The 24,454-nt window shown below is 39.4% G+C and overlaps 3 protein-coding genes across 6 annotated transcripts; 2 read left to right on the top strand and 1 right to left on the bottom strand.

Moving 5' to 3' along the window:
- The first annotated feature begins 1,444 nt into the window (after window positions 1–1,444).
- ctps1b (CTP synthase 1b) lies at window positions 1,445–14,258 on the top strand. The gene is made up of 18 exons (XM_054782999.1): window positions 1,445–1,604; window positions 4,117–4,298; window positions 4,415–4,585; window positions 6,134–6,234; window positions 6,607–6,723; window positions 8,079–8,162; window positions 8,259–8,339; window positions 8,420–8,571; window positions 8,774–8,906; window positions 8,984–9,072; window positions 9,278–9,372; window positions 9,606–9,668; window positions 9,760–9,803; window positions 10,285–10,381; window positions 10,480–10,535; window positions 10,679–10,775; window positions 13,335–13,479; window positions 13,558–14,258. The coding sequence occupies exons 2-18, from the start codon at window positions 4,124–4,126 to the stop codon at window positions 13,634–13,636; spliced, it is 1,779 nt and encodes a 592-aa protein (XP_054638974.1). The 5' UTR covers window positions 1,445–1,604; window positions 4,117–4,123; the 3' UTR covers window positions 13,637–14,258.
- Window positions 14,259–16,136: 1,878 nt separating this feature from the next.
- On the top strand, window positions 16,137–19,402 carry rab42b (RAB42, member RAS oncogene family). 2 transcript variants are annotated; one of them, XM_054782986.1, is made up of 3 exons: window positions 16,138–16,516; window positions 16,588–16,809; window positions 17,825–19,402. In XM_054782986.1, exons 2-3 carry the CDS (start codon window positions 16,592–16,594, stop codon window positions 18,270–18,272), a joined length of 666 nt encoding a protein of 221 aa, XP_054638961.1. In that variant the 5' UTR covers window positions 16,138–16,516; window positions 16,588–16,591; the 3' UTR covers window positions 18,273–19,402. The 2 variants fall into 2 exon arrangements, with proteins under 2 accessions (XP_054638960.1, XP_054638961.1); XM_054782985.1 differs by having other exon boundaries at window positions 16,137–16,809.
- Window positions 19,403–19,975: 573 nt separating this feature from the next.
- On the bottom strand, window positions 19,976–23,471 carry taf12 (TAF12 RNA polymerase II, TATA box binding protein (TBP)-associated factor). Of its 3 annotated transcripts, none has more exons than XM_054782989.1 (6): window positions 23,395–23,471; window positions 22,701–22,847; window positions 22,282–22,359; window positions 22,086–22,200; window positions 20,314–20,402; window positions 19,976–20,228 (listed from the first exon to the last, which is right to left on the bottom strand). In XM_054782989.1, the coding sequence occupies exons 2-6, from the start codon at window positions 22,779–22,781 to the stop codon at window positions 20,193–20,195; spliced, it is 399 nt and encodes a 132-aa protein (XP_054638964.1). In that variant the 5' UTR covers window positions 22,782–22,847; window positions 23,395–23,471; the 3' UTR covers window positions 19,976–20,192. The 3 variants fall into 3 exon arrangements, with proteins under 3 accessions (XP_054638964.1, XP_054638963.1, XP_054638962.1); XM_054782988.1 differs by having other exon boundaries at window positions 23,317–23,465; XM_054782987.1 differs by having other exon boundaries at window positions 22,701–22,902; window positions 23,317–23,465.
- Window positions 23,472–24,454: the final 983 nt, after the last annotated feature.

A 24,454-nucleotide genomic window follows, 5' to 3' on the forward strand; every position in this document is an offset into this window, starting at 1 on the left:
CACTGCATGGAGTCAGCCACCGCATGTCCGACATGACAGTGAAAAGACGTTTGCCTCCCATTTAGTGTGGAAGTGGTAAGTTTTTTTGCTTTTTACTTTGGCCTTTTTGTCTCCTCTTGAAGCCCTTTCTTAAGTATAAGATCACCACATTTGAGTCAAACTAGTTAGCTTGGTAGCATGCTGTGTTTAAAGCGGCGGCCATCTCTTACGGCCTTGTAGTGATCCCATAATCTGCACATTACAGTTCAGCAATGTGTTGTAAACGATGAATAACAGCAGTGTAAAGGAGACTACAGGTGTGTTATTTCATGTCTACAGGGCTCTAATAATGGTAAAAATCGTATTTAGAAAGGCATAAACAGGTTTACAACCAATTGACCGCGATAAACAAGGGATGACTGTATTGTTCACAATGCATTGCAGTCGTGCAAGAAAATTACATCCATGCTGTTGCAGTAATGAACATCAAACACCGTTTGTTTGGAAGAATAAGATGCATGAAAATTAGCAAAGCAATTATTCTATTTTAATACTTTGCAGTTGCAACATGTCAGAGCAAACAATTTATACAATTTAAGCAATTTAAACAAACAAAAACTCATAATGACAGCATCAGTGAAAATAATTATTTTTAAACACTAAATTGAAATGAGCAACCCAACTTTGGAAACTAACTGAAACTAAACGTCATTTTTATTTAAAAAAAAAAAAAAAAAGGAAAACATGGTAATATACAAATAGGGTTCATTATTTGTAAGGAGCACTATAGCGCTACAGATACTTGTGGTCAAACCATGATTGCTTTCAGCTTGAGATAAATTTTCAGTTTATTTGGCGCTGTTAATGCATACAAATATATATATAATTGTGTCCTGTCATTTATCGTTTTGTTCATAAAATACAACAAAAATAGGCATATTTCACACATAGTTGCAAATGGTGATTAATCCTGATTAATTAATTTGAAAACTGTGATTAATTTGATTACATTTTTAACCATTTGACAGCCCTCATATATTGTATATACATATATACATTTTATATGTATTTTTTGAGACGCTGTAGGCTAAGCAACTTGTATATTATTGGGGGCAAGGTTGTTGTTTGTTGTATGTTGTATGTTGTGCAACATGTGTTCTACTTTATTCAATCCTGGAGTGCTTCTTGACCCTTTATGCTGTATATATTTGATGTGTGAGATTTCCCGCTCATTGTAACATCTAGAAATGTGTTTTCTTCTACCCTGTCAATATCTACACCTAATATATTATCACCTAATATCTAATCTAAATCTGAATAATATTAGGCTTGTTTTCGCAAACAAGAATGCCTTACCAAATGCAGTACTGTACTGTGTACACTGTTTGGCTTGCAATCTAACACCTACCTGCCGGAGGCAGCAGTGCGCTGGAAGCCATTTTACTCAGCTAGAAATTCAGAAGAAGAAAAAGGGAAACGGGGAAATAATAGAATGTCAGCCTGTCCTACACGTGTTGCTACAGTTACGATTGAGTGTGACAAGGACTCCCCTCAAACAAGCAAACGGATAAAATAATCATCACCCGTCCATTGTTATCCACCCCTTGTATCTCTGTGGCCACCGGGTAAGTTTACAGTCCTTTTATTTTCACTAGTCTTGACGGGCTAACGTTGTTGTTGTGTGGTTTCTTTAGCAAGCTAACACCAATGCTGTTTGCTATCTGTTAGTACCCCACAGTACACATACTTTAGAACACAGTCTATTAACACTTGCATTTCTAAGCAAAGAGTGACTCGAACTGGGGGGATTCAGTCGAATGGAGAACAACGGCTAAGATAGGTCCAACTCCCGCCATTTCACAAGATTACATACAGTTATATTGAGCTTGAAATAGAACACCTTGTTATAATTATCCACTTATGCAATGGCTGATTGTTTGTGTTCTTAAGATGTTTACACACTCACAACTTTCAAGTCTTCCAACGTGTGCAGATTATCTGCAGATGCGAGCATTGGCTTTAACATTAGACATAAGAGAGGGCAAGCATTTGTTCAGTTCCACACCACTGCATAAACCAAGGGTTGAGTTAACAAAAATGGCCGGTGGGCCAGACTATATATTTGATAGATGCACTCTATTTTACGTTTAATTCTAACAGTCCACCTGGAATTACAGTGTCATACAATCTGCTATATCTATGTGTTTGTGGCCCTTTTTTCAGCAGCACTTTAAATGTCAGACCATATCAAAAAAACTAAATGGAATTTTACAATTTTTTTTTACTAAATAAGACACCCAGAATGTACATGAATAAAGGATCTGATGTGATATAACATTGGCTATTAAAGAGTGTGAATGTACCTCCTTTTGTTTTGCTTCCCAGACAGTTTAGTCGGTAGGTTACGTTTTGTGGCACATATTTATTGTTTTTACTTGTGTTTGTTTGTAACTGTGGGTTAGGTAGTTGTTTGGATCGCTTCATATGAAAAGCTACTTAAACCATCAAAAGGTTGTCTCAGATTGACTCTGACTACTAGCAAGTCATGTTGCCGGTCTTGTCGCTCTAGTAGTAGAAACAATGAATAACTTAACTATTAGTTGCTCATTTGGATTCAGGAGTGGCTTATATAAGCAACAAGACTTTTGTCAGAAACTGTACTGCATTATATATGTCCTATACAGACCTGATCAAAATCTTAAGACCAGTTGAAAATTTGCTAGAATTTGTGTTTTGCACATTTGGATCTTAATGAGGTTTTAAGTAGAGCTACAATATGCAAAAGCAAGAAGGGGGAGTAAGACAAAAAGCACTTTGAAAAAGTAATGTATTGAAAACAACAATTAAACTGAAATAGGCTGTTTATTAGCTGATCAAAAGTTTAAGACCATCGCTCAAAAAATAACAAAAAACTCTCCAAACCAGAACAAAAATTGTTCTCAGTAGGACTCAGCAATGAGTAGCTCCACCATTCTTGTTAATCACTTCAAAAATGTGTTTGGGCATGCTTGATGCGAGTGCTTCCAGGAGGCTGGTGGGAACGTTGCTCCAAGTGGTGAAGATGGCTTCATGAAGGGCATCAGCTGTCTGGAACTGATGGACACTTTTATAACCTTCCCTTGCCATCCATCCCCAAATGTTCTCTATGGGATTTAAATGAGGGGAACTTGCAGGATGGTCCAAAAGAGTGATGTTATTCTCCCTGAAGAAGTCCTTGGTCAAGTGAGCATTGTGAACTGCAGCGTTGTCCTGTTGAAAAACCCAGCTGTTACCACACAGACAAGGGCCCTCAGTCATGAGGAATGCACGCTGCAACATCTGCATGTAAGCATCTTGTCGTTTGACGACCCTGCACCACCTGAAGCTCCAGTGTTCCACTGAATAAAAAAAGCAGATCATGATGAACCTCCCTCCACTGTGCCGGGTGGAAAACATCTCAGGCGGGATCTCCTTGTCATGCCAGTAATGTTGGAAGCCATCTGGACCATCAAGGTTGCATTTTTTTCTCATCAGAGAATAAAACTTTTTTCCACCTTTCAATGTCCCATGTTTGATGCTCCCTGGCAAAGCCTAAAGGGGCAGTTTTGTGGTGTTGAAGGACCTCTTTTCTCACTTGACTATTTTGTTCCATAATGCTCAGGATCCTTTAAAAAAATGTAGAATGACTGTCTTACTGCGCCCAACCTCAGCAGCAATGGCACGCTGCGAGAGGCCCTGCTTATGCAGCTCGACAATCCGACCACGTTCAAAAGGAGAAAGCTTCTTAGCTTTAGCCATCAGGAGGACATGACAGTGTGAATGCCTGACAGAAAACACTGAACATTTTGAGCAGAATTTGGGTTTTATAGCCTGTGGTCTTAAACTTTCGATCAGGTGATAAACAACATATTTCCTTTTTTTTTTATTTTGTTTTTTTATTGCAACTTCCAAATGTTTTTTTTTTTTGTCTCACTCCCCCTTCTTTCTTTTGCATATTGCAACTCTACTTAAAACCTCATTAAGATCCAAATGTGCAAAATACAAATTCTAGCAATTTTTCAACTCGTCTTAATATTTTGATCAGGTCTGTGTATGCCATATTTTTTGCATGGGTGAAATCTGCAAATAATTTCGCTGTTGATTTGATTTTGTGTCCAGACCTCTAATGAACGCAATGAAATACATCCTCGTTACTGGTGGTGTCATTTCGGGCATTGGAAAGGGCATAATTGCCAGCAGCGTGGGGACCATCCTCAAGTCATGCGGACTTCATGTCACAGCCATCAAAATCGACCCGTATATCAACATCGACGCAGGCACCTTTTCGCCGTACGAGCACGGTAAGCAATCCTCGTGTCCCATTTTTGTCATGTATCAACCCGATGTGTCTCACTATAGTTTCTGCTCTGTCAATGCACACAAACATATACTGTGAGTGTGTTTTATGCTGGTGTAGGTGAGGTGTTCGTCCTCGATGATGGTGGAGAGGTGGACCTGGACTTGGGAAACTACGAGCGTTTTCTGGACATCCGTCTGACAAGAGACAACAACCTGACCACTGGCAAGATCTACCAGTCGGTCATCAACAAGGAGAGGAGAGGAGACTACTTGGGAAAGACGGTGCAAGGTTAGATCCATTTACAGTATATTGAGCTTCTTTTTCACTTATTTATAGTTTAGATGAGGCACGATTTCACAGTAAGGTTAGTGGTCAGAAATGTGAATGCATCTGTATTTCAAAATGGGGTTCTTTTTATTTAAAAAAAAAAAAGTAAAGTAGTAAACTTATTATTAAAAAATAGTACTATTTCAGTGCAACAGTTACTGTATCAAAACGGAAAAATATCTAATATATATAAGTGAAATGCAGTCACCACTCCAATTAATGCCTGTATTCAGTTAACTGCTTAGTCTACAAATTCTTTAAAAGCAAACAACTGCCAGGGTTTCTAATTAGCTCCAGGTTTAAAAGTATTGGCACTAACATCTGTGGCTATGGGCAACCTCCTGATGTAAAATTTTCTTAACTCCAGAAGACATTAGCTGCATTTGGAGTATCATGATTGGTCAGCATCCAACAGCTTTGTCTACCCCGGCATGCAGTTTAAAATGTTGGCTGAGATCCTCAGCTCATTCATGCTACACTTCCCATACTGTTGTTTACAGTCAACTCATCCGCACTGTTTAGGCTGGCTGAGCAGTTTGCTCCTTACCGCTGTTACATTGGTTGTGCAATATCCTTGTTAATAACTCACTATGACCAAAGGAAGCTATGTTTTTCTTTCCACTTTCAGATGCATTCCAATTCATTAATGTTAAAAAATTAAGTTGATATGGTAATCCCCTAGTTTATCTCAGTTAATTGCTTCCAGACCTGTGATAAGTGCATTTCTGCAAAGTAGGATTCCTTATTTATAAATGGAATATTTTTGTAGTTAGAGCATAGACATCCTTCTAAATACGGCTTTTAATGTTATTAGAGCCCTCTATACATGAACTAACACCCCTATAGTTGCCTTTACACCTGTATTATCAAATATAGTAGACATAAGTGTAAATAAGCCATTTAAAACATAAATAAGACGCATGCTCGTGTGTGATGCTATAAATGTGTTCCCTTGGGGAGTGGCAGACAGGAAGTGACGTTGGGGTTTCAGCTTGTCAAGGGTTACGACCTGTTGTTCGGGCGATCAAGTCCGGTGATTGTGTGTCTACCAAACATTACAGTAACGTTACTGGCACCTAGTCACTCGTGTAGAATATGTCAACGTCTTTGTGTTTTTTGAATGCCGTATATTAGTATTTTACTTCATTTAACCATTTTAAGGCTTGACAATGCTTAATTTAGACAAAAAATACATAACATTTGCTTAACTGTCCATATGTTTTGACTAATAGGCCGTAATCAGCCACGAAACAGCATGATTTATTAATTAATATATATTTTTTTAAAACGTGCGAGTGAAGCCTCTAAATTCGAACCGCGAAGTAATAAGGGACGACTGTGTTTTCCACATTCGAAAATAACAGCCTCTCTCCAATTATCACCTGCGTCAATTTAAAGTCAAATATTGTATTTAACACATTTACAGGTGAATGCATAATTTGCAGCAGCTGAAACTTAAAATTGCATGTTAATATAATAATCCTGTATTTCTAACTTTTGTACACCCAGTGGTCCCTCACATCACCGATGCCATCCAAGAATGGGTAATGAACCAAGCCAAGGTCTCTGTGGACGACGATGGCGTGGAGCCTCAAGTTTGTGTCATAGAGGTCAGTTTGTTTGGCTTCTTTTTCCTTACTTGATAGGACAGGACACTGTGAATAAAAAGAGACAGTGCCGCATAGTAGAGGAACAGGATTGTGTTGCAAAGTAGGTTGCCTGAAGCGTTCAAGGATGACAAGATGCTGTACATTCGGTCGTGTCAGGGGGAGGGATTTAAACGTTGTTTAAAAGCATCACAGGTTGTTCTTCTTCAGTGAGTCTGCTGCTAACATTTATTAGCTTGCCTGCAGCCACATGTTCATTACACAATTAAAAAAAAAAAAAAAATAGTGCTGTGTGATGTCTCATTGTGTCTGTGTTTTGTCGTGATTGCATAAAGCAATTGTGTGTGGCTCTGGGATGGTGTGTTGTGTCCACAGCTGGGGGGCACGGTGGGAGACATCGAGAGCATGCCCTTCATCGAGGCCTTCAGACAGTTTCAGTTCAAGGTGAAAAGGGAGAACTTCTGCAATATCCACGTCAGCCTGGTACCACAGGTGAGGCCCCCTTTTTGTCGACCTTCAGCGCTTGTTGCATGATTTTTTTTAAAGCCATTACAAAAGAAAGCACGACAAAAATGCAGTGTTCACGCCGGTGCTCTATTTTAATGATGTGTTTTTAAGATTTGGAAAATGCACAAAAATTAGTTAAGGTACATTAGAGGCTTCTTAAATTATTTGGTGATTTAAAAAGAAAGAAAAAAGATTTTCAGAAAACATAACTGAAGTATAACAGCATTAAAAAAGAAATTAATTTCTTTTTTGTAAGAAATAATATTGTATGAATGAATAGTTTGTAAATTACAGTATATAGAAAAAAATGGATGTGAACAAGGTGCTTTGAATTTTTGTTTTATGATAACAGACTCAAATAAATATGAATAGAATAATGTTCTTAAATAACTTTCATTTGTAACCATAATACTGAATACTTTGCCTGTATGTCAAAGGCATGTTTTATTTTATTAATTAATAAAATTATGTCCTAATAAAATTAAATGAAGTCAAACATTTTTTATTAATTATGGATGGATGGAAAATGTTGGGTATAGGACTGAAGTTTTTTTACTTTAAAAAAAATGTCAGAGTAGTTCATTTATATATGCTGTACATTGAAAACGGACATTGTTTTGATGGTTTAAAACAATGTTTTAAAGTTGTAAGTTATAAAATAGTTTAGTTTTTTTAAATTCTAAACTCCTATTGGTACTTGTATATTTCTTACCTGCCTTTTGAGTGTTAAGTTGCTGTGTGATAATTTTAGTCTTCTTTCTAAGATGACACGGAGTCAGACTGTTATATTGAGTAATGACCTCCGATGGGTTGATAAGCGCGTTGTGAGTTTTGTCATAGCTCCTGTCAAGTAAATAGCTACCTGGTCCTCACAGACTTGTGCGCGCCACAATATGCCTTTTTATGGTGTGGACATGTGCGGCTCATATGTACAAATCTGTTTTTCTCTCGAACTTTAGTGGGTGCGGCTTAAACACCGGTGCATCTTATACGTGGGAAATTCTGGTACATTACTTAGAACATTTTCAAAATAATTTTAATGTAGACATTAACTTGTGAATGTATGAGCCCCTGTAGACCCTGCATGGAAGTATGAAGTGAAGTGGGACGCTGGGCTCTACTAATAATATGCCGTAGTCAGCTATGAAACGGGAATCATTTATGAATTCATTCATTTTTTAAAAACCTCGACAGAGTGAGGGCGCTATGTTCTAATGGCGATGTAGCGAGGGATAAGTGTATTTGTGTTTTACTGCATCTGGGGTCTGGGAAAAGCTGAAGCTGAAACAAGGTGTACGAAACCTAATTACATGTGGTATAATTATGTTTCTTGTCCTCAGCCCAACACTACAGGAGAGCAGAAGACTAAGCCAACCCAAAACAGCGTGAGGGAACTGCGAGGTCTCGGACTGTCTCCAGATTTGGTGAGTCTGAGCGCACACACAGACAGACAACATAACAGGAGTTTTTCTAATTCCCTCCCTTTTTTATCTTGGCATGTCATCCCAATATGTGTTTAGGTAATGTGCCGCTGTACAACGCCGTTAGAAACCGCTGTTAAGGAGAAAATATCCATGTTTTGTCACGTGGAGCCTACACAGGTGATTTACATGACTTTCATGCAAATTTAAGGAAAATGTAGCAATTACTTTGTGTGTGTGTGTGTGTGTGTGTTTTACAGGTGATTTGTGTCCATGACGTGTCTTCGGTTTACAGAGTGCCTCTGCTGTTGGAGGAACAAGGCGTCGTCAGCTACTTCTGCCAGAGGTTGAACCTTCCTGTTGAGATGAGGCCCAGGAAGATGCTCTCCAAGTGGAAGGAGATGGCTGACAGGTGGGCCATTTATTATCATCATTACTTACAGTATTTATTTTTGCGTGGGTAGTAATCTGGAAATGTATAGTCAAATTGAGCTCCATGAATTAAAGTTATCAATGCAATATTTTCTATATACAAACAATGGCTTAATGGATTTGGTTAATTTATATCTTGTATGTTCTGAACAAAGTTAAGTCCAAATGTCTTCACTCGTCAGATCTGACCGTCTCCTGGAGCATGTTTCCATCGCCCTGGTGGGCAAGTACACAAAGCTCTCAGACTCCTACACTTCCGTCATCAAGGCCCTGGAGCACTCGTCCCTCGCTATTAGTCACAAGCTGGAGGTCAAGGTATGGAAAATTAACCCCTTGTAGTCATTGACGTGGGCAGATTTTCTATTTAACCACCACAATTACCATTGTTCCAGTACATAGACTCGGCTGACCTGGAGCCCGGCACTTTGCAGGAGGAGCCAGTGAAATATCACGAGGCCTGGCAAAAACTCTGCAGCGCTAAGTGAGTACATGAACACATGCCTGCAATGTAATAAGTCCATGTTTCTTTGTGCCACATGGTGGCAGCAGAGAGCCATCAGACAAACCCAGCTAACACTGCATGAAGTCTTCCTCCGAAGTCATTTTCTGATAGAATTACCAGTGTTTTACTGTTTTTGTTTAAGAAACAAGCTACTGTATCATGTTAACTGAAATTTCCACCACAGCGGCGTGTTGGTACCAGGAGGTTTTGGAGTGAGAGGCACAGAAGGCAAGATGCTGGCTATAAACTGGGCAAGAAAACAGAATAAACCTTTCCTAGGTAAGAAAACAGAGGCCAAAGATGAGCCACAATAATAAACATATTGTTTAAATGAATACCGTACCTCTCTTACACCATTAGTCAAAAGCATCAGTTAAGTGTTACTGAAGTGCTGTTTGCCACCTAAGGCTATTGGTCTGCATTTAAGCTTGATATGATACCTATTTGTACACTAATGCACAAGGTCAGCAGTTCTAATGTAGCAAAAATGCTGTCGGTCTTGTTTTGGTTAGGTGTTTGTTTAGGCATGCAGCTGGCTGTGTGCGAGTTTGCCCGCAATGTTCTTGGCTGGGAAGGTGAGTAATAGGGTCACATTTGATCCATTTTACTCAGTGTAGCGTTGGGAAGGAAATGTGATCTGTTTTTGGTTTTATCTCTCTTTCTCAGATGCCAACTCTACAGAGTTCAATCCAGAATCCACACATCCGGTGGTAGGTTGTCTTGGACTTGTACCCCTCTGCGTGTTAACACAATGTATGTGCAGTGAAACATGCAGAATAATGCTGCACAGAGAGGTCTGCTTGGTTTAGTAATGATGTTGTTGTCTAATGTGCATAATTGGCCACTGCAGTAATTTAAGTACAAGTGTCATTGTGCAGAGTGAAGCCTGGGGGTCATTATTAGTCCGCAACTCATTATAGATATCAAAGTAACCAAAAACAAACAGCAAAAATGGGAAATATAGGGCAAAAGGCGCAATGTACAAAGAAAAAGCTGAACTTTTCATACTGATAACTAATAATAACAAAATATAAAAACTATATCAAAGTAGCCCCTCCGCATCCTTTGATTTTTCATTATGCAGCCCTTCAGTTGAAAAAAAATTTGAACATGCCTGCTTAGAATCAACAGCACCTCTGCTGGTTGCAGCCAAATAGTGCAGTCCCGGTTTGTCTTGTTTATTCTCTGCAGGTGATTGACATGCCGGAGCACAATCCAGGACAGATGGGCGGCACAATGAGACTGGGCAAGAGGCGGACCATCTTCAAATCCCAAACTAGTGTCCTGAGTATGTGCACACTCACTCAGCTGTTGTCTTGTTTTTATTTGCTCTTCTACTGCTAAGGCTGCTAAGATTCGGATGATTTGATCTCGTTAATCTCACAGGAAAACTCTACGGAGACGTGGACCATGTTGATGAGAGGCACAGGCACAGATTTGAGGTTAGAAGATCAGAGCCCACCAAGATAGATGTCCCCTTTAATCATCACAATTGTAATCTTTTTGGTCCTGATCTAATCTGTGGCGGTATTGAAGGGTAAACTCTTGACTCTGAAAGAGTGATTTTATCTCCTCCTTGCTTCAGGTGAACCCTGAGCTAAAGCACCACTTTGAAGAGAAAGGCCTTCAGTTTGTTGGCCAGGATGTGGAGGGAGAGCGGATGGAGATCATTCAGTTGGACGGTGAGTTAAGCACAAGAAGCCCCCCACAGCCAGACACTCTTCAACTGATGAATTAATCATTCAAAGTTGGACTACATTTTCTTTATAATACCATGTGGTTGCTCATTGGTGAAGCAGATTTGTCGTTTTTTAAGTTTGAGAATCCACAGCTAGAAATGACAAATAAACCCACAAACTATCTCACTCCAGTGTCCACTTTGCTGCAGTGGCATTTTTTTTTAATTTATTTTTTATTTTTTTTGCTGCCCTGTCTCCTCTCATATAAGATTTCTCTCTTTACCTTGACCTCATACACATGCACATAATTACAAGAGACTCTGGTAGTCTTTTGTTGTTGTTTTGATAGCAGTCAAGACGTTTGACAACTGCGTGCTTCCATCTTTGCGGGAATAGCTTTAGGGCTCCCCAGTACATAAACGAGGGTTGGCTAAACGAGGGTTGGCTACAATTTGGCTACAATTTTGTGTGCGTCATGACTGTCATTGGCGTCGCGCTGCTGTGCGGTGCAGTTCACTCTCAGATGTCATGCTTTAAAGACTCAACTGCTCATCTCTAAGGAGGAAAATAGAGCAGTTCTAGCCACGCAAACAAAACATACCCACTCTGCTTTTTACGCCCTTAATCTGCTGAGCTTGCATAAAGCTTATGTCCAGACTCGTCTCCTCCGTGTTGTGATTGGCCTGCACAGTCACGCTTAAGTCTTATCAGATGAAGCTGCAAAAGCAAAAAAAAAAAAAAAAACACTCCCTCAAGGCCGCCAGAGGAAAAGACAAAGCAAAAAGCAGTTTTTCACGATGTTAAATGCTGCTGCTGCCGCAACACATACTGGCTTTGCCCATGACTTATGTGCTTCTCCATGGAGGCTTTTTAAAAGTATCAGCAACTAAACCTCACGGCTAGGAGACATTCAAACACTGGTTCAGAGTGGCTGCTGATAGTTTAGGTCTTATGTCTTCTTAATGTATATTAATAAGTTATGTTTTGTTTCCTCACTGGTATAGATTGGATTATTGGACGTTTTTGGTGTGCAGCTTTATTTGAACCAATTTGTTGTTTATATTTGCACTTTTAAAAATTTTCATGAACTAAAAACTACTATAGGGATGTCCAAACTTTTTCCATGCTGAAAAATCAAAGGACGTGTGCGGCCTTTTTAAAATGTGTAAATTTAGTAAAAAAATAAAACAACTAAAACCAATCCGATATGCTGAGAATTTACAGTCGTTCCTCATTTATTGCGGTTAAGTAGGAGTCAATAAATTGAATATTTTTGTAGTTAGCATATAGAGAACCTGTTTGACCTTCTAAAAGTGTTTTTTTAACGTTAACATTACATATGAAAACTTTTTTAAAAATTGCCGGAACTTTTTTTAATGATTATTTTAAATATCAGTGAAATTTTTCATGTCAGTAGGTAAGTAGGTAAGTAGGTAAGGTAAGAAAATATCTGACTCATTAGGGCAGCATTCATTTGGTGCCTGCTGGTTTGTGTGTCATTTTGTCTTAGGGAGGAAAAATACAGTCTTAAATCTGCTGTACTCCAATACTTAGTCGTCCCTCATTTATCACGGTTAATTGGTTCCCGACCCGACCATAAGTGAATTTCCGTGAAGTAGGATTCAATATTAATAAATTTAATATATTTGTAGTTAGAGCCTGTTCATGACCTTCTACATATGGTTTTAGCATTATTAGAGCCCTGTAGACATGAAATAACACCCCTATAGTCACTTTTATACTTGTATGACCCAATATAGTAGACATAATATAAAATAAGCCATATTAGACATAAATAAGATAAGAGACTCACATGTTGGCATTGACAGCGTACTTCCTGGTGACTGTCTCGTCAATGTAACATTACTGACACCTAGAGACCAATGTAGAATGCTATACTACTGCCGCCGTTTGTGGTTATTAACAAGCAGAAAACACATGCAGTGAACATTCACACAGGAGCTGCTGTCGGCCATGCTCTACACTGCTAACCTGCTGCTACCACTCGGCTAACGGTCAACTTTAGCCAGCTGACATCATGCATGTCACTTCCCAGGCCCCACTTCTTAAAGGCGCACACAACAAGTGACAGATACTGTCTTAGACTTCATGTCACTTCTTTTGAATGCCTGTGTTTTCATTCATTTAGCCATTTTTCTGCTTAAATGCTTAATTTGGGCCATGAATATGTACAATTTGCTTAAATATGCAGTAAAAAAAATACTAATAGACCATATTCAACAACAAAACCACGATCATTTATGAATTTAAATTTTTGAAAAACTGTGATGTTCAAACCGCAATGTAGCCAGGGACGACTGAATAAATAAATGACACACCTCAAAGAGACGGCTCCATAACTTTTCTTTTTGAAACATCCATTTCTTTCCTTTTCAAGTGAGGCCCTAATCCTCTTTTGTAATGTTGAAAGTTTAGTTTAAGAATATGCCATGGTCCAAAAAAAAAAAAAAGTCAATCAATCTGCAGGCCGGCAAATGGCCCCCAGCCCTCACTTTGGACAGCATCATGCTACAACGGTTGTCACGCTTCTCTACTTTTCAGATCATTGTTACTTTGTCGGCGTGCAGTATCATCCTGAGTTTACCTCAAGGCCCATCAAGCCTTCTCCACCCTACTTTGGCCTCCTGCTGGCCTCTGTTGGGAAACTCCAGAGCTACCTGGCCAAAGGATGCCGCCTGTCTCCACGGTAACCACCACCAGGCTTGATTACCACAAACGTCCTTAACCGTGTGAAGTAGACACTAATGCTGGTTGTCTGTTGCAGGGACACGTACAGCGACCGCAGCGGGAGCAGCTCTCCGGAGGTGGACATCGCTGAGCTCAAGTTCCCCTCCTTGTCGTGAGGCTCGTGCTTCGTAAACGTCCTGAAACGGTGGGCAAAGAATGTGCTGCTCAAAATGAGTTTTCAGACTAATGGGTAAAAATCGACTGTGGATTATTTATACTTTTCATATATTCTGCCTTTGGTGAATGTATAAAACTTCAAGGGACGTCTCTGAGAGGGGAATTTATTTTGTAAAAGGAAAAGATGTGGACATTGTAGATGAACAGAACAGTTTTATCTCGGGGGTTGAAAAGCGACTAGACAGGGAGCTTATTCCTTATTTAGCTTTAGTGGAACTTTGGTAACAAATGAATTATTTTTGCAAAAGTACCAGTGCAGGTTGTAAGAGTTCCTCTCTGAGTCTATGCAGTCGTTGGTGCTCCCTCCATGCAGTTTTAAGTATTTTATTGTGTACATGTCGACTAATTGCCGGGCCTGTTGGTTTTACACTGACACGTTTTCTCCCTGTATCATCACAAACGTGCTTTTATGCTTGAAGGTAAGAAGGGTCTGTTCCTCTGTGTCAAGTCATAGGAAACCTATGTGCACTTTGTTTCCATGCTAATATACAGTAAATACTCTAAACTATTTGAATCACCTTTGCCTTGCTGAAATAAATAAAAACAGATGTTTCAGGTGTTTATGTGTATTGCCTAAATTCATTGTACATGCCGCCTTCCAAAGGTGTATAGACCATAGAATTTTATATTTTTGAGAAGCTTATTATTTTGATTTTTTTTTTTTTTTCTTAAAATCCACATGAACTTCTGCTTCCCGCCCCCACTCCACATTCATTGGTGGCTGCTGCAACATCAAATGATCCTCCCTGGTGAACTTTGCACTCATTGCTACTTTGTTTATAATTGGACACTTTCAGGAAGCCATGCAGGCCATCCCTTAATATCAATATTAGGAGTACAACAAGTTGTATCAAAAGTCCATGATTATTATTTGTCTAAAATATGCTCAACTGGCATTTGAACCTGTGTCTTTAACACAAAATAGTGCAAAATTTGCTAACTGGAAGTGTCTGATCTCGGTGTCGTTTCCCACAAAGACACTGACAACTTCCTCTTTTTGGCTGCATTGTTCCCTCAAGCGGATGAGATAATGTCATCAACACTGTCACTCATGCAGGAGCCGTACGAGACAAAGAGTAAATATGTGCTGCAGTAGTACGTTTACAACAATGACAGCCTACTGTGTGAGAATTAAGATGAATGTAATGTCATGTTGCATTATTTGGGGGGGGGGGTGCAAATACCATTCCAACTGAAACACAACACAACACAACCACAGCTGAAAACCATTGCTAAAGTAAATATCTCCCAAAACTATTGATATTAATATTTACTTTTACGCAAGACAAGAAGACTGAGCTCAAATTCAAACATCTGTGCACTGTCACTCTGAAAGTATGGAGGGTTTTATCATTTTTTAATTTATATCACATTTCTTTTTCCACATTTTATAATAGGAATTATAATCAGTGTAATAAATGTAAAAAAAAAAATGCTGGGTGGAAGGTATATAAATATGTAAAAGTTTTGAATGTGAAAACAAACAACTGAAAAATTGATAATTATTATATTTTGGAAAAAAAAGCCTGCATTAACACTTTCCACCAATTCCTTAGGTAAATTCTCGAGGTCAGGGGTAGGGAACCCATGGCTCGGGAGCCAGATGTGGCTCTTTTGATGCTTGCATCCGGCTCAGACATTTCTTAACGCAATAGAATGTTGTTTTTTCTGATATTTTAAAGTAAAACATGACAAAAATAACATTCAAAATATAGAACTTTTTTTATGCATTTGAATCCATCCATCCAATTTCTACCGCAGTATGGGCGGCCAGATCCATGACCAGCTCTCCTTCCGATATTTCCCACATACTGACTAACGCGGAAGCCTACTTGAGAGGTCAAGAAGTAAACTTCCCTTCTTTGATCAAATAGTCAGCCAACAAATTCTGCAGAGCCAACCCTTTTTGACAAAGACGGCAAAAAGAAGGATGGCGTACGGTGCAAAACCATGCAGCACCAGAAGTCTCAATGGTAAAAAGTATTTGATTTATTATTGGTTAGCTTCAGTATAATGTTATTAAAAAGAATACATTCAAACTTTTGTTAAAAATGCACACATTTAGTTGTATTCAGTGTTTAAAAATATGATGGTTGTTACATTTTCAAATATGTGGCTTTCTTAGCCGAAAAGGTTCCCGACCCCTGGTCTAGGTGCAAGTCTTTCATTAGTCCGGCAAATCCGTATGCTGGGTCAGAGGTAAATACTCTTCATTTTTATTTAAATTTAAAAAATATCAGTTTTGCACATGAAAAAAAATGAATAGTGCCACCAAAAATGAAGACAAAATATTTAGAAAGACTTTGCGTGCATGCTAATGATAAAAGTAAATATTTATACTTGCAAAATAAATAAATATACAATGAATACTGATTTCCTTCCCACAATTCCCTCGATAAACTTCCCCAAGGTTTGGATTGTTGATATAATTAAAATATGTTGATTTGTCATTTTACTTCCTCTGATGAGCCTTTCAAATAATCTTCCACGAGTATCGTTCATAAACATTGATACGTTATCATTATTGTGCAGCCGTTCCTAATGAAGTGGCCAGTGAGCTGCCTTGTGTTCCCGCCCTCCCAGCGGTGACGTCACGGCCCTCTGAGCGTCGTGTGTGAACAGACAAGTTGAGTCTGAACGTTTTTAGTTGCAGCGCACGTCAACAACAACGCAACTTGTTTGCAAAGGGTGCACCCTTCAAGGAAGCTCCTCCATGTTGGCTGGAATGAAAGCCGGAAGTCCTTCTAGAGTCCACTTGTATGAAGATCCCGTTTGTGTTCTGACATATGGCGCCTAAAACGAGTCTGTGAGCCAAGCTGGTAGGTGCCCCCCACCTCGCATCATTCCACTCCCATTAGTTGTCTTTTTTTCTTTTCTTTTCCCGTTCAAGTGCCATGGACCCGACTGTGTGGCAGTATCAGTTCCGGGTCATCATGTTGGGAGACTCCACGGTGGGCAAGTCGTCCCTGCTGAAGCGCTACACGGAGAACCAGTACCTGGACTCCATCAATGAAACGGTGGGGGTGGACTTCTACGTGCACTTTCTGGAGATGGAGCCCGGGGTCCGGGTCAAGCTGCAGTTCTGGGACACCGCCGGACAGGAGCGCTTCCGGTGAGCTGGGAGGGGGCGTGGCCTAACTAGTAACTACAGGTACGGTAATGTAAATATTTACACGCACCCGCAATTTAAATAAGCGCTTTATTCACATTAACTCACATATACTGTATTCCTTGCTACTTTCCATCAATTTACATTCATTCCCATGCAAAGTTTCTAGCAGAAAGTGTGATTTTAAAAATGTATTTAGATGAAGTAAACATGATTAAATAGAAAAATGGGACCTTAATAATCATTACGCCAAGACTGGGTAGTGAAAAAAATAAGCAAAGGAAATTATTAAAAAATAATGTAAGAAATGTAGTGAAATAAAAACTCACAGTCGTAAAAGAAAAAATACAAAACAAAATAAGCAATTAAAGATAAGCTAAACGGAAAATAAAAACAAAATAAGCAACATCAAACAAATGCAGGAAAAAAATAAGGACAAATAAATGACGACAAATAAAAAAAAAGCAGATATAAATATAATAAACGTGAATACAAATATAAAAAAATACAGTTAAATCATAAAAAAAGCAAAAACAAAACTAAATATCTGTAAATAAACATACATATATAATAAAAGTGAAGGAGAAAGTAAAGGAAACACAAGAGTTCAACATAAAGATGAGCAATAAATTAAACAAGCATAAAAATGATAAAGCTTAAGACTAAAATATAACAATGAAAATACATAAGATTATGCCAATATGTAGACAGGAAGGGTGAAAAGCAGCAATACAATATCTTGCTGTACCTGTACATGTAAAAAAGAAAATAGAATAATAAAGTTGTATTTTATGTGTGGTGTGAATGCTAGCGTCGATCATTCACACCACAGGGCAGCAATGCTTTTGTGTTGCATTGAGGTGAGTCACGTCGCAGGCAGGTGGGCGATAAGGCTTGTGACAATATCAAATTCCAGCAAAGAGGCAAACTTTGTGTGTTAATCTTCTTATCCTATAAGAGTAGTGGATTGTTTGGCAACAGAAAGAAACGGTCTCACTGACCTCTCTTCCCATTCCAGGTCTGTGACCCGCTCTTACTACCGTAACTCGGTAGGGGCCCTGCTAGTGTTCGACCTGACCAACCAGGCCTCCTTCGACCACATCAGGGAGTGTCACGCCGAGGTGTGCGAGCGAGTCCAGCCCTACAAGGTCCTCTTCGTCCTGGTGGGCCACAAGTGCGACATGGACGCCCACAAGGAGCGAGCAGTGAGTCGGGAGGAGGCTGAGAAACTGGCCCTACTTTTAGGGGTGCCTTATGTGGAGGCCTCGGCCAAGACTGGTCAGAACGTCAAGGCTGCCTTCGAGCTGTTGGCTCGGGGGGTCTACCTGGGCCTGATGAACGGGGAGGTGGAGCTGCAGGAGGGTTGGGATGGGGTTAAATGTGCAGCACCGCTGACTCTGCAGGCGCACAACACCAGTCCGGGTCAGCCCGTCTCGGCACGCAAGAGCAAGAAGTGCTGTGACTAGACTGAGCTCAAATTCAAACATTACATCTACTGTATGTGCACTGTCACTCTGAAAGTATGGGGGGCTTATTTTTTTGTTTTGATTTAAATAAATCATAGTAGTCAATTAAATGAGATGACAAATGAGAAAATCTGAAATAACACTTTTTTTTTTTTTAAATCAGTCCTAAAAATCTATAAAATTATTTCACATTATTGTAATTTATTGAGGGATAGTGAATGTTTTAACATTGTTGATGAAATTGTTACATGAAATATGTGATAGCTATACATTTATTTGACTTCATATTTACTTAATTTGAGCACCGCCCCCCCAAATGTATTACCTGCGTACATATTCATTTGATGTTAAATGTTACACTCAAGTATTTAAGACTGCCTTCGTAACCAGAAATTATTTAATGTTGGTTCCTTTGAACTTAAAAAATAAAACACACACAGGTCTTATATGTGAAAGATGTCAAATATGCTACTAAAATATTAATAATATGAAGCAGTACAATCCCAACTGTTACATTTGTGGCACATCTCTTGTATCGGATTCCATTCCATTGTGCAGGTGTACCTAATGAAGAGTCCAGTCCAGTGACTGTATTTTTGCCCCCCTCCCCAAAAATTGTTCAGCATCTGACAACACGAGTGAGCGATTGTTTGACGCTCCGATGTTGACAATTATTAAAAAAAAAAAAAAAAGAAGAAGAATGCCCCGGGGTACATTAGGATATCGTCGCGGAGTGATGTTTGAAAAGGCAATTACTGTCGCTCGGTGTGACGAATGAGACTCCTGCGTCCCCGCAGCCAATTTATTTTGCCTCTAAGACACTCTCTCCCCGAAGACTCACTATAGCTACTGTGCTGAGCAAGATTGTTCTTTGTAAATAAACAGCAAGTGAAGTGATTAAATGTCACTTTATGCCCTTTAAAGTCACTCCCAACACCACTGGAGCTCTGTGTGGTACATTAGCCGAGTACTTTTACTTCCACTACAAGCTTCTCTCGTCTTAATTGGCCAGCGCTAAATTGCACAGCTTCGTAGATATTCACTTCCTGTGTATGCATGACATTTGTTATTAAAATTCATGCTTAAAAGGTGATTAAATAACTTTAATTTAGCAAAAAAAAGTTTTCTGGTCATTGGGTCATTATATGAATGCATATTGACAACAGGTTTTGTGGTCATTTCGGCATTATACTAATGCATATTGGCACCGTAGGCTCGAGTCACAGCCTTCAATTTGACGTATGACTTGATATGCGTTGTTGCAAATAGATTTTTAATGCAACCAAACATTTGGAGTCACTATCTACTACGAAGGTTGGAGATGTGTTCTCCGGCCATTACATCGTCAATGAAGTGCATATTGGGAAAATATTTGTAGATCTAGAAAGCGCTCGCCACAGCCTTTAATTTGAGGTATGACTCGATATGGTTTATTGCAAATTGATTTTTCGCCACCAAATGCCAGTTCAGTCGCTATCCACCTCCTATATCACCACAAGTTTGGAGATGTGTTCTTCAGCCATTACATCATCAATCGAGTATATATTGGGAAAATACTTGTAGAGCTGCAAAGCGCTCACCAAGGCCTTTAATTTGAGGTACGACTCAATAAGGTTTGTCGCAAATTGATTTTTGATAGCCAGGTGAACGCCAGTTCGCAGTGTCGCCATCTACCTACTGTATCTTCAAGAAGCAGCAGCACAAACACAGATGATGTTTAATGACAAGAGCAGAAACAAAAATAAGTCAAAAGAGATACATTAGTATGAGACTGTTTTGGCAATACACTGCAAAATAGGAAGACAATGAAATACTAATGTCAACAAATACAAATCTCCTTCAACAATCCTTGATACCCTACTTGGGAAAACAAAACCAAAATAAGGGTATAACTGATGCAGGGGGAAAAAAAAAGTCTTGCTACTTTTTGGTCGTCTTGCGGATCAGAGCCATCCTCTGAAACACAACAAAATACAAAATGTCAGGAGTAGTGAGCTACAATTTGTACTATTATTATTATTACGATTATTAATTGGGTTACCTGTTTGTGAGCCTCTGTGGTGCACGCCTTCTTAAACGGCCGGATCTCGTCTGAGCCGTAACCCGGGATCCACATGTTCCACTGGCGCTCTTAAATAAATCAATACAAACAGAAAGATAGTTCACCTCCTACAACCCACCGTGACTACAACGATTCAGTCCTTTTCAAATTATACTGCTGCTGTCTGACAAATGCCTTGTATCTACTAATTATCAAATCTAATTATTTTTAGCCGAGAGTATTATATAGACAGAGTATTAGGGCCACATTAAAAAAACAAAAATCTGAGGTTTACAGAATAACGTTGTAAATTGACGAGAAAAAAGCTGTACATTTACGAGAAAAGAGTTGTAAATTAATGACTTTATTGTCGTAAATTTATGAGAAAAAAAAAGGTGGAACTTTACGAGACATAAGTCGTGAATGTATGAGAATAAAGTCATAAATTTACGAGAATACAGTGGTAATATTACGTGTCAACGGGAAAATAGAGCGTAGCTCTTCAGGAAGAAAGGAAGGAAACTTTCCCCTTGCTTCAGGCAAGCTTTCATTTATGACGCGGCAGCAAAACAGAGCAGTTGAGCACAAACGGATTAGCATGTCCAGCCCTTCTCTCTTCCACCTTCCTTACCCCGCCCCTCCACATGCCAAAGGTCTCATAAGCCCCCCACCCCCCCTTCATAGCTCTTAGACAATGCCTGTAACAAAGTCAGAGTTTTTTTTCTCGCAAATTTACAACTATTCTTGTAATATTAAGTTTCTCGTAAATTTGCCACTTTATTCTCGTAAATTTACGACTTTATTCTTGAAATCTCAGATTATTGTTATATTGTTAATACTAACAGGCATTGCCTGAGACAGCTATGAAAAGGGGGGACTTATGTGACCTTTGGCAAAGGTAATATTATGACTTTTTTCATGTAAATTTCCTACTTTTTTTATTTACTTCATTCTCAAAATGTCAGATGTTTCCACCATATACTGTATATGTATATATATATATATATATATATATATATAACAGTGGCAGCTTTATAGTAAATTAACATTCAGTAAAATATGTTTATATTTTATTGTTTATAGTACGTTTTAGACAGCCAAAGAAAAATAATAAAGAAGAAGAAGAAAACCAAATGAATTTTGACAACTGGGTCAAAATTAAAAACAAACGGTTTTATTTTTTAAAATTAAGTGCAGTAACGTATTTTGTCGTTTGTTTGCAGACTAAAAATGAAACTAATGATCCAGTGTAGTACATAAACAGTCGCCTTCTTGAGATGATGCTCAATTTAGATTGACAGCCAATATGTTATGGTGCTGGATAAAGTTACCCAAGTCAAAAACTTACTAGCATCTTTGCAAAGGCTGATTTTTTTGTGTGGAATCGCTTGAGACTGCACAGGTGTACCTAATGAAGTGTCCATCAACCAAAGCAACAAGTATGCAAACACTAAGCCATCTCTTGGGAGTTTATGGCATGACATGGGGTCCTTTCATTTTCTATGCTGCTTATCCTAATTAGGGTGGCCTATCCCAGCTGACTTCGGGCAAGAGGCGGGCCAATCGTAGGCCACATATAGACAAACAATCATTCACGCTCACATTCATACCTATGGGCAATTTAGAGTCGACAATTAACCTAACATGCATGTTTTTGGAATGTGGGAGTACCCGGAGAAAACCCACACACGGGGAGAACATGCAAACTCCGCATAGAGACGCCCAACGGAGATTCGAACCCAGGTCTTCCCGATCTCCTGACTGCAACTCACCGAGATGTAACTGCACATCTTTGACCTCCAAGGTGTTGGACTTGCGATGGCGTGCCAGCTGACAGGCGGCCGTCACCACGCTCTCAATGAAGTCGTCTGCGATTTGCAGCAGCATCTGTCGGAGACGCATTGGGTCTTACATACAGTAAGAGAGTCTTAAAAATCAAGCAACGTGTGTGAGTTGAGCAGGCGTTACCTCCTCCACGTCCTCATCCAGCTGCTCGTTGGGGTCGATTTCTCTCACCAGGTCTTGTAGCTTCTTCTTGCTGAGCACCTGAGACCAATGCAGGGTTAATAATGCATACATTATTATTAACTTTGATTATATCTTACACCAATTAAAAACCCAGAATTCAGGGTTTACATTTACATCTAATTAGATTACAATGGCATTATGTGATAAGTTATTAGCATAATGCTTTTTTGCACAAACAGGCCAGATGAAAGGCATCAACAAACACCATGTGATTAATTGAAGCCTGGCGTTTATTAGAGCGGAGGCCAAACTACCGACAGCAGACAGGTTGTCAGTGCTTCATGTTTGTTGTGTCTGTTAGCAAGCTGGCTACTTCCTGGTTTGAGGGTGATGACGTCAGAAGGAGGAAGCGTACTGACCTGGGATCCTTCAGGGCTGCTTCTGCCTGCGGGACCAGGAGCTCCAATAACCTTCACTGCCGTTGTGGTGATGTTGGCCATGCTGAGGGCCCTCACTCAGGAAGACTGATGCCAAACTTGTCGATGTCTTGTTTTACTTTCAGAATCCTGCAGAAGCAACACTGTGGTGGATTATCTTTGAAGCGGGACCGCGTCCATATACCTGTGGACCAGGAGATGTCAGCTGACATTGGGTAAATTACGTCATTTAAACTGAATTAACTGCATTCTTTTATTTTATTGTTCGAGATGATATCGGATCAGAATTGCATGTTATCTTTCGTTGCACCGTCCATCCAGTAGTGCTTCAACTAAATTGACTTCTGTTGCAAAGCACCGAAGAGCCCCATTAGCGCTAATGTACATCCACTGCATGTAAAAAAAATAAAGCCTTCAAATTGACTCGTAGTGTTAACATGACACGCAACGGATCTGCTGCACAAACAGCGACCGTCTTATGCTAAAAACAAGACCATCTGCAGTGCTTAAACGTTAGCCGACAAAGCTAACATTAGCATCCACTATAACGTCTTGCCTCAAAGCATCGCACATGAACGCAGTCGTTTCATCCACTTACCCAACTACGCTGACATCATCTGTCCATGTTTTATTGCCGTTTTTGACGACGACAATGTGAGATAAAGACACAAAATACCCGGCTTTGAAGAGAGCAAGCAAAAAGCTGCGAGATTTTTTTTCCCCACGACTGTACTTCCGGTTGTTTTCGTCGACTTCCGGGAGTTAAAAGAGCGCCTCTCTTTCGCCACCTGCTGGACATTTTTAAACCTGCAACTAAAAACTATGCCTATTTGTTTACCATTCCAGAACAGCAAAAGTTACTCACAAATTAGGGTTTGATATTTATTAATGTACAATTTAAAAATATATATATAAATACATAATATATAAATATTTTGTTTATTGTAAATTAATATTATTTCATGGTAATGATTTAGTGAATATGTTAAACACAGGAAGTGAACATAACTATCTGTAACTGCTAAGACTTATGAACACTTAGTTGCTAAGTCCCACTCCTACCCCTGCCAAGACAGTTTCCCTGATGGCGGCATGTTTTTCTACCAATTTTGCTCAAGTTTTACACACGTGCTTGTCAGTCCTCTAAAAGTTTATACCAGTTTTTGCCTAATAAACACCCTAAAAGTTACAGTGGGTATTTTTTGCGCGCGCGCATTGAGCTGTGTGAGAAACTTCAAATCAATCAGACATATGGGACTTTAATAACAGTGTATTTGTCACCAAAATAATGACACGTGCAAACAGTAGAGGTGCAGTTTTGGGCAAAATTTCAGCCTTTTACGTGCAGCGGTTCAAGAGTAGAAGAGTTATAAAAACAAATACATATGCAGCCACGTGTGGCCCAGTGCTTTCGTCTCCAGTTGCAAGTCAAAGTCAGCAAAAATCAGCTTGGTAATGCTACATCTACCAAGTTTTGTCCTGTCCTGACTGTGACAGACATACAAAATGAAAGCAAAAGTGCTGGCACGCTTTATTATTAGCAGCCCCGGTGATATAATCTTACACGCTGCTTTGTGCTGATTACATGGATGTATAATAGGGGTGGGTTGCATTATACGTATACGATTTTTTTTTCTCCATGTCCCCTCCGGGGCTCCGTAGCATTAGGTGTAAAACCTAAGCCAAATTTAATGTAATCGACTCGCCGTGGGAACCCCCTATGAAGGAAAAAGGAG

This window comes from Dunckerocampus dactyliophorus, chromosome 7 (genome assembly GCF_027744805.1).
Source record: "Dunckerocampus dactyliophorus isolate RoL2022-P2 chromosome 7, RoL_Ddac_1.1, whole genome shotgun sequence".
Taxonomy (NCBI): Eukaryota; Metazoa; Chordata; class Actinopteri; order Syngnathiformes; family Syngnathidae; genus Dunckerocampus; species Dunckerocampus dactyliophorus.

Excerpts from the sequence above, each read along its gene's own strand:
- ctps1b (XM_054782999.1), top strand. The coding sequence starts at position 4,124 with ATGAACGCAATGAAATACATCCTCGTTACTGGTGGTGTCATTTCGGGC. Across the intron at positions 9,669-9,759 it reads CAATGTTCTTGGCTGGGAAG|ATGCCAACTCTACAGAGTTC; the intron begins GTGAGTAATAGG and ends TCTCTTTCTCAG. Across the intron at positions 10,776-13,334 it reads GGAGATCATTCAGTTGGACG|ATCATTGTTACTTTGTCGGC; the intron begins GTGAGTTAAGCA and ends TCTACTTTTCAG.
- rab42b (XM_054782985.1), top strand. The coding sequence starts at position 16,592 with ATGGACCCGACTGTGTGGCAGTATCAGTTCCGGGTCATCATGTTGGGA. Across the intron at positions 16,810-17,824 it reads GCCGGACAGGAGCGCTTCCG|GTCTGTGACCCGCTCTTACT; the intron begins GTGAGCTGGGAG and ends TTCCCATTCCAG.
- taf12 (XM_054782989.1), bottom strand. The coding sequence starts at position 22,781 with ATGGCCAACATCACCACAACGGCAGTGAAGGTTATTGGAGCTCCTGGT. Across the intron at positions 20,403-22,085 it reads AGATGTGCAGTTACATCTCG|AGCGCCAGTGGAACATGTGG; the intron begins GTGAGTTGCAGT and ends GATTTATTTAAG. Across the intron at positions 20,229-20,313 it reads CCACAGAGGCTCACAAACAG|AGGATGGCTCTGATCCGCAA; the intron begins GTAACCCAATTA and ends GTTGTGTTTCAG.